Genomic DNA, 14359 nt, shown 5'->3' with positions numbered 1-14359 from the left:
TGACTTTGAAACAACAGTAAACAAAACAGTCTCACCTTAAGGTCCATGTAGAAGCTGTTCTGGAGCTTTCAATCATACCACATGATGTTGATCAGCAGATCCAAGTTGTCACTGAGAAGTAGATGTTTAGATTTTCATTTTTTTTGAGCGTTTCAAATGAATATTTTGACATGTTAGGAAAACTACTGGAAATGCAGAGCACCATAAGACTTTTGGGTATGATCGAAAGCTACTGAACAGCTACTAAATGTACTTTGAGATTGTGATTTTTCAAAAAGTCTATTAGTTTTAGATCCTTACTAACAAAGCATATCTTTTTTTATATATGAATTTAAAAAATATTTCTCACGCAATTCTTTCATAGCTCTCTGTAAAAACAACATGTTATTTATTGACTCCTCAAATGGACTTTGCCATGTAAAGTAGCATGATTTCAGAGTTTGTTTTTCAGTTTGGCTTTGAAGCGTTTTGGATAGCGAGCATTCCATACTCACTTGCTCACACTTTGTATTTGGGATGCATTCTGCTGTCTCAAAGGAAGACACAAGATCGCCCTGTATTTAGAAAGTAGAAAGCTTTGATGTGAGCGATGCCCACACTGCTTAGCTGCTCAATGGGTCTCTGGTGTCCCAGGACAGGTTATCTCCCCCTGGAGACAGTCGCTGTCAGCATGATAAACACAGACTGCAGACTGATACCTCCAAGCCTGCAGCATCATGAAAGATGTGTCTCCTTCTATCTTTCTCCGTCGATATGTGTTTTCCAACAACTGGCAAATGTGCACAGAGAGGTGGGAAAAAGTAGCAAATGCTAGAAGTGTTTTCAACATCTGTTGATTCCCACCTGAATCATAATCCAAGCATAAACAGCCACAGTATTTTGCAGTTTTGTTCATTGTGTTCATCTGTCTCTGCTGTAAACCAGCTTTAAAATGCTGAAAAAATAAATTTGACTCATATAGTAGCTTCCCTATTTAGCTTGGACAGCGTGTCTGTATCTACTGTATGGGACCAGTGAGAGATAATGCAGTTCTGGCTGAGTTTAAGTCATGGAATATCCAAACTGTTTGTAGATTTAATTACTATAGTTAGCATTACTATTTTTGGCAGCAAACATGTGATTGCAGAGAGGGAGCTTCTTATTGGTTCACTTATACAGAAAGCTTTCACTAATCACTTTGCCTCATTTAATCTTCCATCCTCCCACACTCCTTTTTCCATGGAGTCACTTAGAAAAGGCATCACAAGGTATAGTACACTCAGGAAACGTCACCTACAAGTCTTTGCCATATTGTTTATGTATTCATTATTTCACTTTTTTCAATGTTTATGCCATAAAAACAACATGGAGAAAATGAAACTGTAGTTAAAGATGAAGGTTCAAGAGATTTTGTGTAACTGGATCAGTGTCTCTATAACGCCCTTGCACTTACGCTGAGTGCAGTTAAAAGTGGCTTTGGTAACTCGTCCACCATGTCAGCTGGACTTGATCAGAAGACGCCTTCATGTCACTGTGAGAGGTCTCTGGACATTTTCCAGAAGACAGAAAGAAGTGACGATGGGTGCTATAGGATCATAAAGAAGACGTTACAGTGTAGTCATACATACCCTGTAACATAATAGAGATAGAATCATGATGCAAGATAAGAGATTTACATAAAAGGGCAACTCCACAGATTTTATACATATAGATGAGTTTACTCATCTCCACCCAGGCTGTGAAAACAGTTTTATAATGTCTGTGGCTCCGGAGGAGCTTCCCAAAGTCTGAGAAAACAGCACTGATGATGTCATCAGGGGTTATCTTAGCTTGCGCTTGGAGAAAACAAATTTATAATAGGAAATCTGCGTTTCAAACTGCAGCTGTGGAGCATTTAGCTGGAATGGAGGCTCTAATGAAAACATGCTATTGGTTGCATTATGGGAAATGAAGGATCCAGTGTTTTTGGTGCTTGATTAGGGGTTTCTTGTGAATCAGTTTAATGGAAGTGCAATAATTGATTGCTGTACTCCTTTCAAATAGCAATCTGACCTTTCCCATTTTGGCTAAAAACATGTCTGCATTCTTTTCTTTTCCAAGGATATTTAAAAGGTCCTTTTTCAAAGAGACACTTTGAAAATTAATGTCACAAGTATAAGCAGAGGATATTTCCTGATATGGTCTTGTTATTTAATTGAACGTGTCTCAGGACACCTGCAGAAGACTTCACAAATCCATAGACTTTTTTTTTTTTTTTAATGGTGGCTGTATTTCATTTAGGTGTGTCATTTCCAGGGTTCTGGTGTGCTGCATGCTGGGTCACTGGTACAGTGAAATGGAACAGAGCCATCATTAATGACATTAGTTTCACCTGTGCTTTTTCTTTTATGACAGGTCAAATATGCCTCCCTTTCACACTAATTGTATAGAATATGTACTTTATACCGATAGGCCCTTTTCATGACAGTTTGACTTGTCATAATAGGAAAAGCACAGGTGTTATTACTTACACTAATGATGTCTCTGTTCTATTCAAGTGTCCCAGTAAGCCAGGACAGTGTGACAGTAAGCCTGTTTGTACTGTACAAAGACCCTTAACCAAAGCAGCTAAACATAATTCAGCCACCATTCATCTTGTTATTTACATCTGTGCTTTTCCTACGGTGACATGTCAATATCTCTTCAATGAAAAAAGCCTATCTTTACAGCAGTTTTTTTCTCCCAAAATCTATCTGGTGATGTCTCATGACAATATGTAACTTATCTTAATTTTCGTTTTTTAAATGTGAGCGAAGGCTCGGTTTCCTTTAATTGCATTCAGAGACAATTGTGTACATCAACAACACATTCAAAAACAAAGCAATTTTAGTGCATGTATATGCTGATTTTTTTGAGTATACTTGCTTTTGTCATTTTTGCAGTGTGAATTCATTACATATTCAAAACTGGCTTAGGGATTTGTGGAATAGGGCCACAGCTTAAAATATCTGCTGTAAAACAGGTCTATCCTGCTATATGTGATACAATGCCACACTGATCGCGCTCTTTAGTCATTACAGTTAATCCTACAACATCAAAACAACTAATAATTAATCCAAATTATTAGTTTGTTAGAAAATCTGCTACTGCTGAACTGATGCTGAATTGAATAGTGGACAAATCATTTTTCCGCTTTTATATATTATATGTGCAGGCGGGTCTCATAATAAACACCACAAAGAACAAGTCACAGTCTAAGCTGTGGTGAGGTCATGATAGATTTCATTTTTTATGCTTATGGATATTAAATCTTCTTAGTTTTTCATGGTGCAACTAATAAAAAAAAAATCTATAGTTAAGGATTGCAATAATATGCTTGTGGCTCATGGTTTTTCTTGGTATTTTATTAATTTGTCTCAACTATAGCAACCTCACTGGAGGTTTATAAATAAAATAGAGGGCTGTAGCAGAATCTTTGTTTCTGAGGAGGACTTGCCATAGATATTTCTCAATAAGTGTAAAACATTATTAAACCAAACAAGACGCAGATTTTCCCTGCTTAAACTTCCACAAACACAGTCATGGTTAAGTGTGCTTACATATCTGCATTTCTTTCCCCAAACATCTTTGGAAACTTCTAATTTGAGTCCTCTGGGTGTCCTCTGGCAGAATGAACAATCCTCTGCCATCACCCACCCCCCTCCCCCCTCCCTCATTTGGGAGGGTCCTCAGCTGTTGGAAAGGGACACAGTTGTAGGCTATTCCTCCTCAGTGGAGGCTATAAGGGCGCAGGGCCAGACTAGCCATGTCGACTGGGCCTTATACTGTCACTGCTAAGGTATGCTTAACATTTCCTCCTAATGTAAACACAAGCACCCTTCACACAATCACACTTTCACTCATGTAGCCTGTAAGCACATCAGGACTCAGGAGACATCAGGACTCAGTAGCTTTGCTTTGTTTCTCACCCTGACGGTCTTTGAAGTACCATTACACACACACCCACACACACTCAGATGAGTTCAGCAGAGAACAGTGATCAACAGTCAGTCCGAGGCAGATACAACTCTTCACACTGTAACAATGCTTTGTATGAGCTGTTAAATAAGTGTAATCTTCTTTTCATCTTTAGTCACTGTGATTTATACTTCAGTCGTTTGAATGTTTTGCCAGTGTTGTCTGATTTTAAATGATGGTGGCAGTTCTTTTTGTTGTGTGCTGAAGTCACTGTGTTAATGAATAATAAGATGAATGCTGCATTGTTCAGATGTCATCTACTTTTAATTTTCCTTTACAGAATAATCAATCAAATCACCATCCTCTGTTTCTGACTGTGGCCATGAGGCTGTTCACATATTGGTACAACACATTTTAAAGCTTGATGCGACTAACTAGTATTGACATACTGTATTTATAGTAAATGGATGTTGGTAATTGTGTGAAGCAGGTGATGCCCATTGTTTCATCAGAGACACTTAATCATCACGCATGTCAAATTGACCTCCGCGTTCCACCCAAGTCAATCTTTTATTATTTCTCCACTTGATCTATGCAACAAACTTGCTCGAATAATGTAGGCTCTTTCATATACAAACTTTTTGATGATTACCGGTTGTTTGTAAAGGGAAAAACAGAGATTGATATGGGCTTAGAAATTATAAACAAAACATAACCATCAAAGCAAACCCCGTCTTGTACAGAGAGGTGCTAAAACAACAAGAGCTGATTTCCCTGCTTGTTTATCATTCGCCTGACATTTACATTGCTAAATCAGTAGCATGAGAAAACCATTGAAGTGGATAGTGTCTTCCTGTCCTGGCTTCACATGTCTGCAATTCTTGGGTTGTTTGTTTTGTACTTTTTTGTCATCATTTCATATTTTGTCTCTTGCCATAACTTCCTTTTTTGTTTTGCGCATATTTTACATGTGTCCTGAAACATTTAAACCTCTTAAACTCCAACAAACTTTGGAGCATTAACTCCTTACTATGTTGTGATAAAATGTCTCACATGCTTGCCAACCTAAACTACTGTTGCTCTCAGAGACACACTGCAGACTAATTGAGTGGTTGATCTGGGATAAACACCAGAAACAGTGCTGTCTTTAGTCCCTTCCTCTCCTAATAACCACATACTGTGTATTGCTTTCCTGTCTATTGCGAGAGGAGAGGTCCTGCAGGAAACAAGGGAAGCTGTTGTCAGTAGATCCATTTATTGTCTTAGATGCACTACAAGTGATTAGTTGCTTCCTCTATAACATCTCTAACAGGATAAGAACCTTAGAGAGAATAGCAGTGCAGTTTATACAACCAGATCATTGAGAATATCATTGATTTAACACAGTCTCTAAGTTCTTGGCCAGACAATGTCATCTACTGCAGGAAAGAGTAGCTCAACTGTCTCACACAGGTACAACCAGGCCTCCCTGCTTGTGTTTGGACACTGATGACCTCTTTGTGATGTGGATACATCAGATTTTTTGTCTCACATGATGTGCTTGAACTGTTTTCATAACAGGGTAGCAGACAACAAAGAGGAGTAGAAGTGAAAATTAGAATTTCAGGATTCTTACTAGTTCTGCACTTAACAAACTGAACGTTCAATTTTGTACCATTGTAAATTATGTAGCTCTGTGTTGTCACACACTTGACCTAATTGAAAGCTGTTAGTGTTGTTTCTTTTTTTTACAGAATCAAAGTATTGTGGTTGTTCTGCTCTCTGAATAATAAAGCTTTTGTCAGAGGTAAGTCATCTCTGTAGGCTTTATAGCCCTTCACTAGTTTTGATAGTTTCCAGTGCTACAGGCATCTTCATCTTGGTTCCCTTAGATCTGACAAAGTTTGTCAGTGGCTGTAGGATTTTTATTAGCTTCTTGTTGAACTGTACATGTCGAAAGAGCTGGTGTTAGTGATCTTTCTGAGTCATCTGTAGCCCTCGTGCAAGACCACTCAAAGCAGTCTTGCATGACACCACTGTCACTGTAAACCAGCAGACAAAGGACAAGGTCTAAAAAAGGGATTTAAAACTGAAAAGCTTTTATTATTCTGAACATATAATATAAAAGAACTCACACCAACAATAATTTTACTATTTGACTCTGTAATCAAGTCAATGTAATGCCATATTCAGATATTTTGTTGTTTCACTTCTCATATTTCACACATCATGATGATATTCAAATGAGCTTTCCACACCAGTTTGTCATTGTAAAGGGTGATGTTGCTTAAAGGTGCTGTGTGTAGAATTTAGTGGCATCTAGCCGTGAGTTTGCCGAGTACAACCAACTGAATAGCCCTCCCCTCACCCTGTCCTTCCAAGTGTGTAGGAGGAACTTGTGGAAAACAAAAAAAATGTGAAAGACCCCTCTAGAGCCAGTGTTTGGTTTGTCTGTTCTGGGCTACTGTAGAAACATGGCAGTGCAAAATAGCGGGCTCCGTGGAAGAGGACCTGCTCCCTATGTAGATATAAATGGCTCATTCTAAGGCAACAAAAACACAAAGATTCTTATTTTCAGGTGATTATACGCTGATTAAAACATACTTATGACTATTATATTCCATTTCTGCCAGGTCCGTCTGCTAGATGCCTCTACACACTGGACATTAAAAAAAGCTGTGTATCAACAACAGTCTGTTACCATGTCATGTTACTTGCTAAGATGTTCACACTTGCCATGCATGTAATTAGCACTAAGCTACTGTAGTTTTCACTTGTGAAAAAAAGCTTAAAGATGGTACCAGAATGTTACACCCTCATCCAGCTCTCAGTAAAGTACTCTACGCTTCATGTATGAGAGAGGAAGCAGTGTTGTTTGGACTTTGAGGACAGGTAATATTGTTTAGGCAGGATATATCTTTAACATGCGCCATCATGCAATAATTATGAAATTCTTTAGACTTAACACTGCATTCATACATTGCATATGTTGTAATATTTTGTAGGGTTTGAAGACTATAGTGAGCCCAGCACAGGGTCCTATATACAGTAATAATTGAAGCTGTAGATTGAGACTTGATTGGACTTTTTTAAGTCACAAAAAATGATGACTTGAGACATGGCTTGTACAAGGCATGTACTTGACTACTATGAAGTTTGACGCATTTGACACTTAAACCAAAAAAGTATTGCACAAATTTAAAGTCTGACCCGACGATGGCAAGATAAGCACTTGCCATCATCCAGCCACTGGGGATGCACAAGCCAGTGCATTCTTAGTGCCAGTTCCAACCCCGATAAATGGCGAGGGTTGCATCAGGAAGGGCAACTGGTGTAAAACCTATGCCAAATCAAATATGCAGATCATAAATTAGATTTCCATACCGGATCCGTTGAGGCCTGGGTTACCAATGGCTGCCACCAGTACTGTTGACCAGCAGGGAGCCGGTGAAAACTATACTACTGTTGGGCAAAGGAGAAGGAGAGGGGTAAGGCATGTCTGGAGGCAGCAAGAGAGGAGGAAGGTTAGTTAAGGTTAAGACAGGTGCTGGGTGGCAGTAAAGAGTGAAGGCAAGGAGAGTTGTTGGTGGAATGAGGAAGTACAGGAAAGTATATGGAGGAATAGGTTGGTGAAGAAGAAGAGGGATAGACAGAGAGATGAAGAAAGAAGACAGGAGTACAAGGAGAAGTGCTGTAAGGCGAAGAGAGGTGGCGAAGGCTAAGGAAAAGGTATATGGCAAGTTGTATGAGAGGTTGGACACTAAGGAAGGAGAAAAGGACTTGTATTGATTGGCTAGACAGAGGGCCTGAGCTGGGAAGGATGTGCAGCAGGTTAGGGTGATGAAGGACAGAGATGGAAATATGCCGACTAGTGAGGAGAATGTGTTGAGAAGGTGGAAGGCGTACTTTGAAGGACTGATGAATGAAGAAAATGAGAGAGAGAGAGAGAGAGAAGGCTGGATTATGTGGGGATAGTGAACCAGGAAGTGTGGTGGATTACTAAGGATGACATGAGAGCAGCAATGAAGAGGATGAAGAATGGAAAGGCGGTTGGTCTAGATGACATACCTGTGGAGGCATGGAGATGTTTGGGAGAGATGACAGTGGAGTTCTTAACTAGACTGTTAAACACAATCTTGGAAAGTGAGAGGATGCCTGATAAGTTGAGAAGAAGTGTACTGGTACTGATTTTCAAGAATAAGGGTGATGTGCAGAGCTATTGCAACTATAGAGGTATAAAGTTGATCAGCCACAGCATGAAGTTATGGGAAAGAGTAGTGGAAGCTAGGTTAACAAGAGAGGTGATGATTAGTGAGCAGCAGTATGATTTCATGACAGGAAAGAGCACTACAGATGTGATGTTTGTTGTAAGAAGGAATGGAGAAGGATGGAGAAGTGCAGAGAAGGTCAGAAGGAGTTGCATTGTGTCTGTGGATACAGAGAAAGTATATGACAGGGTGCTTAGAGAGGAGGTGTGGTATTGTTTGAGGAGGTCGGGAGTATCAGAGAAGTATGAAAGAGTGGTGCAGGATATGTATGACGGCAGTGTGACAGCAGTAAGGTGTGCGGTTGTAGTGATTAATGGGTTCAAGGTGGAGGTGGGATTACATCAAGGATCAGCTTTGAGCCCTTTCTTATTTGCAATGGTGATAGACAGTTTTATGGACAAGATTGGGCAGGAGTCTCCGTGGACTATGATGTTTGCGGATGACATTGTGATCTGTAGTGAGAGCAGGGAGCAGGTTGAGGAGAGCCTGGAGAGGTGGAAGTATGCACTAGAGAGAAGAGGGATGAAAGTCAGTAGGAGCAAGACAGAATACATGTGCATAATTTGGAGAGAGGACACATATGAGTTAAATACTTGGGGTCAACTGTTCAAAGTAATGGACAGGATTAGGAACGAGTATATTAGAGGGACAGCTCAGGTTGGACGGTTTGGAGACAAAGCTAGAGAGGCGAGATTGAGATGGTTTGGATGTATGTGGAGGAGAGATGCTGGTTATATTGGGACAAGGATGCTGAAAATGGAGGAAACAAGGAAGGCCAAAGAGGAGGTTTATGGATATGGTGAGGGAAGACATGCAGGTGGTTGGTGCAACAGAGGAAGATGTAGAGGACAGGAGGAGATGGAAACAGGTGATCTGCTGTGGCGATCCCTAACGAGAGCAGCCAAAAGAAGATGGCAAGTGAACGTCATGGTCGGAAAAGTCAGAGGATGACCAAAATGAGCAGGACCATGAATGTCTGTACAAAATTTTATGACACTCCATCTAATAGATGCTGGGATATTTCAGTCTGGACAAAAGACATTACCATTCTAAAGCCTTTCCGCTAGCATGGGAATTAAGATTAATGCCTTCCACAGCCACACACCCCTAATATTTTAAAGGGTACTCCAGCAATTCAGTATTGTACTTCAATAAAGTTGGACAACTTACAAGAGACAGATGAAAAAAAAGATAGGTCAAAATCTAAATATCAGTGGATAATATATACTGACTTTTTGTCCCTAGTTTGAGACTGTATCTGAAAAGTACTATCCATGGCATGTACAGTACTGTACTTTCTGCTAACAATCCCACAATGCAAGCATCCCATTTTATTGATGTGAAAATTACCATTCTTCAACAGCTGACAGTTCACACAAAATTCTGATAATTAGCAAGAGTCTGAAATCCCAATTTGCTGCTCAATATTGAGTAAACTATTGAGTGTCTACATTTCTTGTATAGGGAGTAGTGAATGAGGGAGTGAGACAGCCCGTCGAGTTACAAAAACACTGAATGCAACATCCATGACATCATCATGGATATTGTCTCACACTTTAGAAAGCTCCAGAGCCACAGAAGATATTATACTGTTCACAGGTTGAGTAGCACTCCTCATTACAGTGACCCTTAATATTTAGGCCTGTGCATTGTAACTTAGTCTTGGTTCTGTAAAAATACTGCAAACACAGCTTTGAAGAAAAACTGTTCAAATCCAATGCCATTTTTATGCATTCAGAGACTTTGAATTGGCTTGAAATTTGCTTGCAAGGCTTGTGGCTTGACTTGGACTTGCCCTCGATCACTTGAGACTTACAAACAGCTCTGGTAATATTTCAGCATGTTTATCTTTTTTTTTTACCAGCTACATAATTGTGGGTTAGCATTTGAAAGTGCATACGATTTAGGGTGTATCAAAGATAGCTTTGTTTATGAACTCAAATAGATATTTGAGTGCTAAATAAAGTCATGTTTATGGGATGGGGGTTCCGGTAGTAAAAGGTTGCTTTCGGTTGCGAGAATGTTAATGAATCATTGAGATTTCTGCCCTCTGGACCTGGTCCCACCAGTTCTCCTGCTCAGTGACCCCAGAAGGAATTCTAACCCCAGATTTCAATACTACTGAACTAACATGTTTTCTCTCACAGCTGACTGTGATTAAAGGCAACCCTTCAGTGTCGGCTGATCATCTGTCACACACGGTGCTCATATTGCAAGCTGTGATTGTGTGTTTAGTGTATGATAAATCTACTGTGTCAAATTATAGGGCAGCTCACTCTTCAGACAGGAGCTTCTAGTGTATGTGTGTTCTTTGTCTGATTGGCTCTCACACAAGCTAGTTTGATCCAGTTCCGGTGAGAACTCTATCAACAGTTTGATCTGCTTAAGCGAACATACGTGGGATGTACATACAGTCATTTACTCTATCTGAAGCTTTAAATAGCTCTAGCTTTCCTCTTTCTTACCCCCCCTGTGCACACTCTCACTCTGTTTCACATTCCTTCACTCTATTCATGTCTTCTTCATTTCTCTTTCACTTCCTTCTCCTTGTTTTTCTAACAGTATTTTGGGTCAAACTAAAGTAAACCATATCGGATGGGGCCTAGAGGGGGGCGAGAGGAAGATTTGGGAGATAGAGACCATTAACTCGGAGGGAGAGAATGGTGTGTGAAATGGTTAGAGGAATTCAGAAAGGAGAAGGAAGGATGATAGAATATCGAGGGGGAAGATAGGGAGTCCCCACCCTCTTCTCTCTCCCTCTGTCATCCCACTCCCCTTCCCTTGGCTGGCCTTATTTGGTCATGTTACTGCGGCTATAGCAGGAGGAGAGAGAGAGAGGGGGGAAGGATGGACAGATTGTTCTTTTTTCCTCCTCTTTTTGCCCTCTCAGAATAGAGGGCTTTGGTCTGATGAGAGGTGAAATCAGAGGAAAGCCAGGGCTCAGAGGGAGGAGGTTTAGTCTGCAGGGAAAACATTGCAAAACTAGTTTAACTGTCCTGGTTAACTGCAAGAATGTGAAAACTTTTTTTTTTTACCCACGCTAAAAAGCCTCTTTATTCTTTAGTTGCAGTCGTTGTGCAGCTTGGTACAGAAGAGGAACTCTTCTGGGACAGAAGAGGAACTCTGTTATGTTAAACTGTGTCCACATGCAAATCGAAGGACTGTTTTCCCCTCCTGACAGTATCTATGAAAATGAGTAGCACAATCAGAGTCCGCTGACGACAGCAACATCACATCGTCGCTGTGGTTATGAACACTGACTAACCATGACTTATCATCGCTGTCTCACATTGTAACACACACATAGAGGTTATTGTGCGCTGTCAATTAGCATAGTCTAATCACAGGATGTAACCGCGTATTACTGAGTTTGTATATCACGGGTGCACGCACGCACACACACACACACACACACACAGACACACAAACACACACGTTTTCCTGTCCCTCATCACTCCACCCTGAAGCAGACAAAGCCCTTTGATCTCAATTCAGAATTATGAATGTGTTTGAAGTGCAAGCACACACACATGCATGGTTGTGCTAATATTTTCTGGATGTTAAGTCTTAAGAGAGGTGTCATTTATTAAGTTAAGTCTGCCATCTGTTTTTTATATTTTGTGCCACATTTTATGTTTACAGAACATCATGTATTATAATGCTTAAGCAACTCAGACTTCTATACTTTGTTAGTTTATGCTAAGCTGTGGCTGTGACCTGTCTCCTACACTGTAGCTCTGACCTCTCCAGGCTTCAGTCAGAGTGCATTAATATATTATCTCTTTCTCTCTAAATTCTATTTTGTCCTGTTTTGATTTACATTAATATATTATTCTTAGCTACATCTGTTTATTTCTTCTCTGGCATGCATCGGTCTAAATGAATCTCAGTTCATATTTATCTCTCTGTGCTTCTCTCTTCATCCATCTCTGCATCTTTGTCTCTTCATTTCTGACTCTGTCTCTCTGTGCAGACTGTCTCTTCAGACTGTGTCCTATGAACCGCTACTCAGCCCAGAAGCAGTTCTGGAAAGCAGCGAAGCCTGGAGGGAACACGGACACGGTGCTACTCAACAAGCTCCATGTAAGTGAAGTGACAACATGATCACCTCCCAGCAGTCACCACAGATCAGTACACTACACACTGGCCTGTCTTCAGGGCTCACATGCTGAAGAGAAAGTGCAGAAAACTTTTTTTCAGAAGTCTTCATTTTTATTTCCCGCTTGGACGCTGTGCACTCCACATTACTGTTTCAGACCAGTTTTCAAAGGGATTATGTATATTTGCTGTGGTAGAATTTTAAATTCCTTTTATAGACATTTCCGAAGCCTTTCACTCCTACTGTCCTACCTTTCTGCCCTCTACACTCTCCTTTCTCTCTTTCTGCTGCAATGCAATACCATTTAAAGCAATCTGCTATCTGACCACACAGTCATAAAATGGAAGATTACAATCTCTCCTGCGTTTCCATGGAGATGTGAGCCAGAGTTTTCATTTAAAGCCCCTCTGTTGAAGCGTACACTTCTGGCTAAGAGCTTTATTGCTACTGCACTGCTGCTATATGCATTGTCTAACAACTAACCAATCAAAACACTTGTTTCCACGCTACTGTATATAAATTGTATGAATGAATCTAGTAGTTGTGAGTTTTACTGTCTTCATTTTTGACTTTTATCCACTCTTATCTCTCTCTTGCCTCCCAGCATGCAGCTGACCTGGAGAAGAAACAAAATGACTCTGAAAACAAAAAGCTGCTTGGAACAGTGATTCAGTACGGGAATGTTATTCAGGTTTGTTATTCCTAACTAGCCACCGATCGCTTTGCATTTATTCAGATAAACTTTGTTTATATACCACGGAGTCTGGACTAAACTGAAACTGGCCTTGACATGCAGTCAGCAGAGGTGACTCAGTTTTACAAATTTTCACCAACACCTCATTTGCAGGAATGAGAAATATGCTCTAGCTTCAGTGTATGTTCTCTCGTATTAACTCTTACATAAAAATACTAAAAATACTATATTACATATTAGAATTTTGTGAGTTTTGGCATAGTCCCAATGAAAATGAATGAGACCGAAACCTCCTACAGTCATACTCAGTCAAACCACAAATTAATATCATATAAATATCCTGTAATGCATCCTGAGCAGAGACCACTGGAAGGAGGCTCTCAAGACACACAAAATAATGAATATCACATATAATATATAACACGCACACACATACGTATGTGCAACACTATAATCACTATATAAGGAACAGAAATCTATAAGCCATCCATAGTTGTAGTATAGTTGTGGTATAGTAAGAAGATGACTTTCAGTGAGTATTTAGACAGTAGATTTCTAACCTGTTGTATGAAATTCACCTCTTAAATAACTTACTTATTTCAGCATCTCCAGTTTTATTATCTTGTCTTGAACTGTGTATTGTTTCTCCTCAGCTCCTCCACCTGAAGAGCAACAAATACCTGACAGTGAATAAACGTCTGCCTGCGCTGTTAGAGAAGAATGCCATGCGGGTGATGCTGGATACTGCTGGAAACGAGGGCTCCTGGTTCTACATCCAGCCTTTCTACAAACTACGCTCCATCGGGGACAGTGTGAGTCATCATATGTATAAGTCTGTGGGTGTGGTGCATTGTGGGACCACTGTACTGTATGTCAATCAAAGTAAGACAAAGCAACGGTTTCATGCCGGGGATGATTCCTGCAGGTTTGTGTCAATCATGCTTTGTCTTTTTGCTGTTTTCACCTATTGTTTCTCCACTGAGTTACAGCACATATGTGAGTCATAGGAAATGTAGCAAATAGATAGGCATAAACATAACACAATTGTTGCCTTTTAAAGTGGCAGACTGTGTACTGTACACAAATAGTAAAAAAAATATTTTTTGTAATTTATCAGAATTTAGTTGAGTGTTAAACAGCGGTATGCAAAGTTCTTAAAATTCCCCCAAATCTGTGCTTTTGAGACGCTCCAGTAGCCTACAGGTTAAGATGTATACCACATAACCACAACATCTGTTGTTCGATTCCAGCTTTGTTGCATGTCATACACTTCTCTCCAGCCATGTTTCATGTCTTTCTGTACTTTCCTCCATCAAATAAAGGCAAAAAATTCCAAAAACTAATCTTTAAAAAAACTGTACTTTTGCAACTTTTACAGTTGCAGATAAAAAAAAATGTATATTA

The 14359-nt window shown here is 39.9% G+C and overlaps 1 protein-coding gene across 9 annotated transcripts in view; it reads left to right on the top strand.

The window, feature by feature from the left end:
* Positions 1-14359, top strand: part of LOC137181687 (inositol 1,4,5-trisphosphate-gated calcium channel ITPR1) — a 75901-nt gene that overhangs the window by 4885 nt on the left and 56657 nt on the right. For 8 of the 9 annotated variants that reach the window (XM_067587563.1, XM_067587558.1, XM_067587562.1 and 5 more), the window contains exons 4-6: positions 12136-12245; positions 12866-12952; positions 13609-13767. In XM_067587563.1, coding sequence (XP_067443664.1) covers positions 12136-12245; positions 12866-12952; positions 13609-13767 — 356 coding nt within the window. The remainder of the gene's footprint in view (positions 1-12135; positions 12246-12865; positions 12953-13608; positions 13768-14359) is intronic. The other variant, XM_067587564.1, reaches the window with a different exon arrangement.

This window comes from Thunnus thynnus, chromosome 4 (assembly GCF_963924715.1).
Source record: "Thunnus thynnus chromosome 4, fThuThy2.1, whole genome shotgun sequence".
NCBI classification, from domain to species: domain Eukaryota; kingdom Metazoa; phylum Chordata; class Actinopteri; order Scombriformes; family Scombridae; genus Thunnus; species Thunnus thynnus.
Note: the sequence above shows the minus strand (reverse complement) of the source record. Positions and strands in the feature narration are given on the sequence as shown.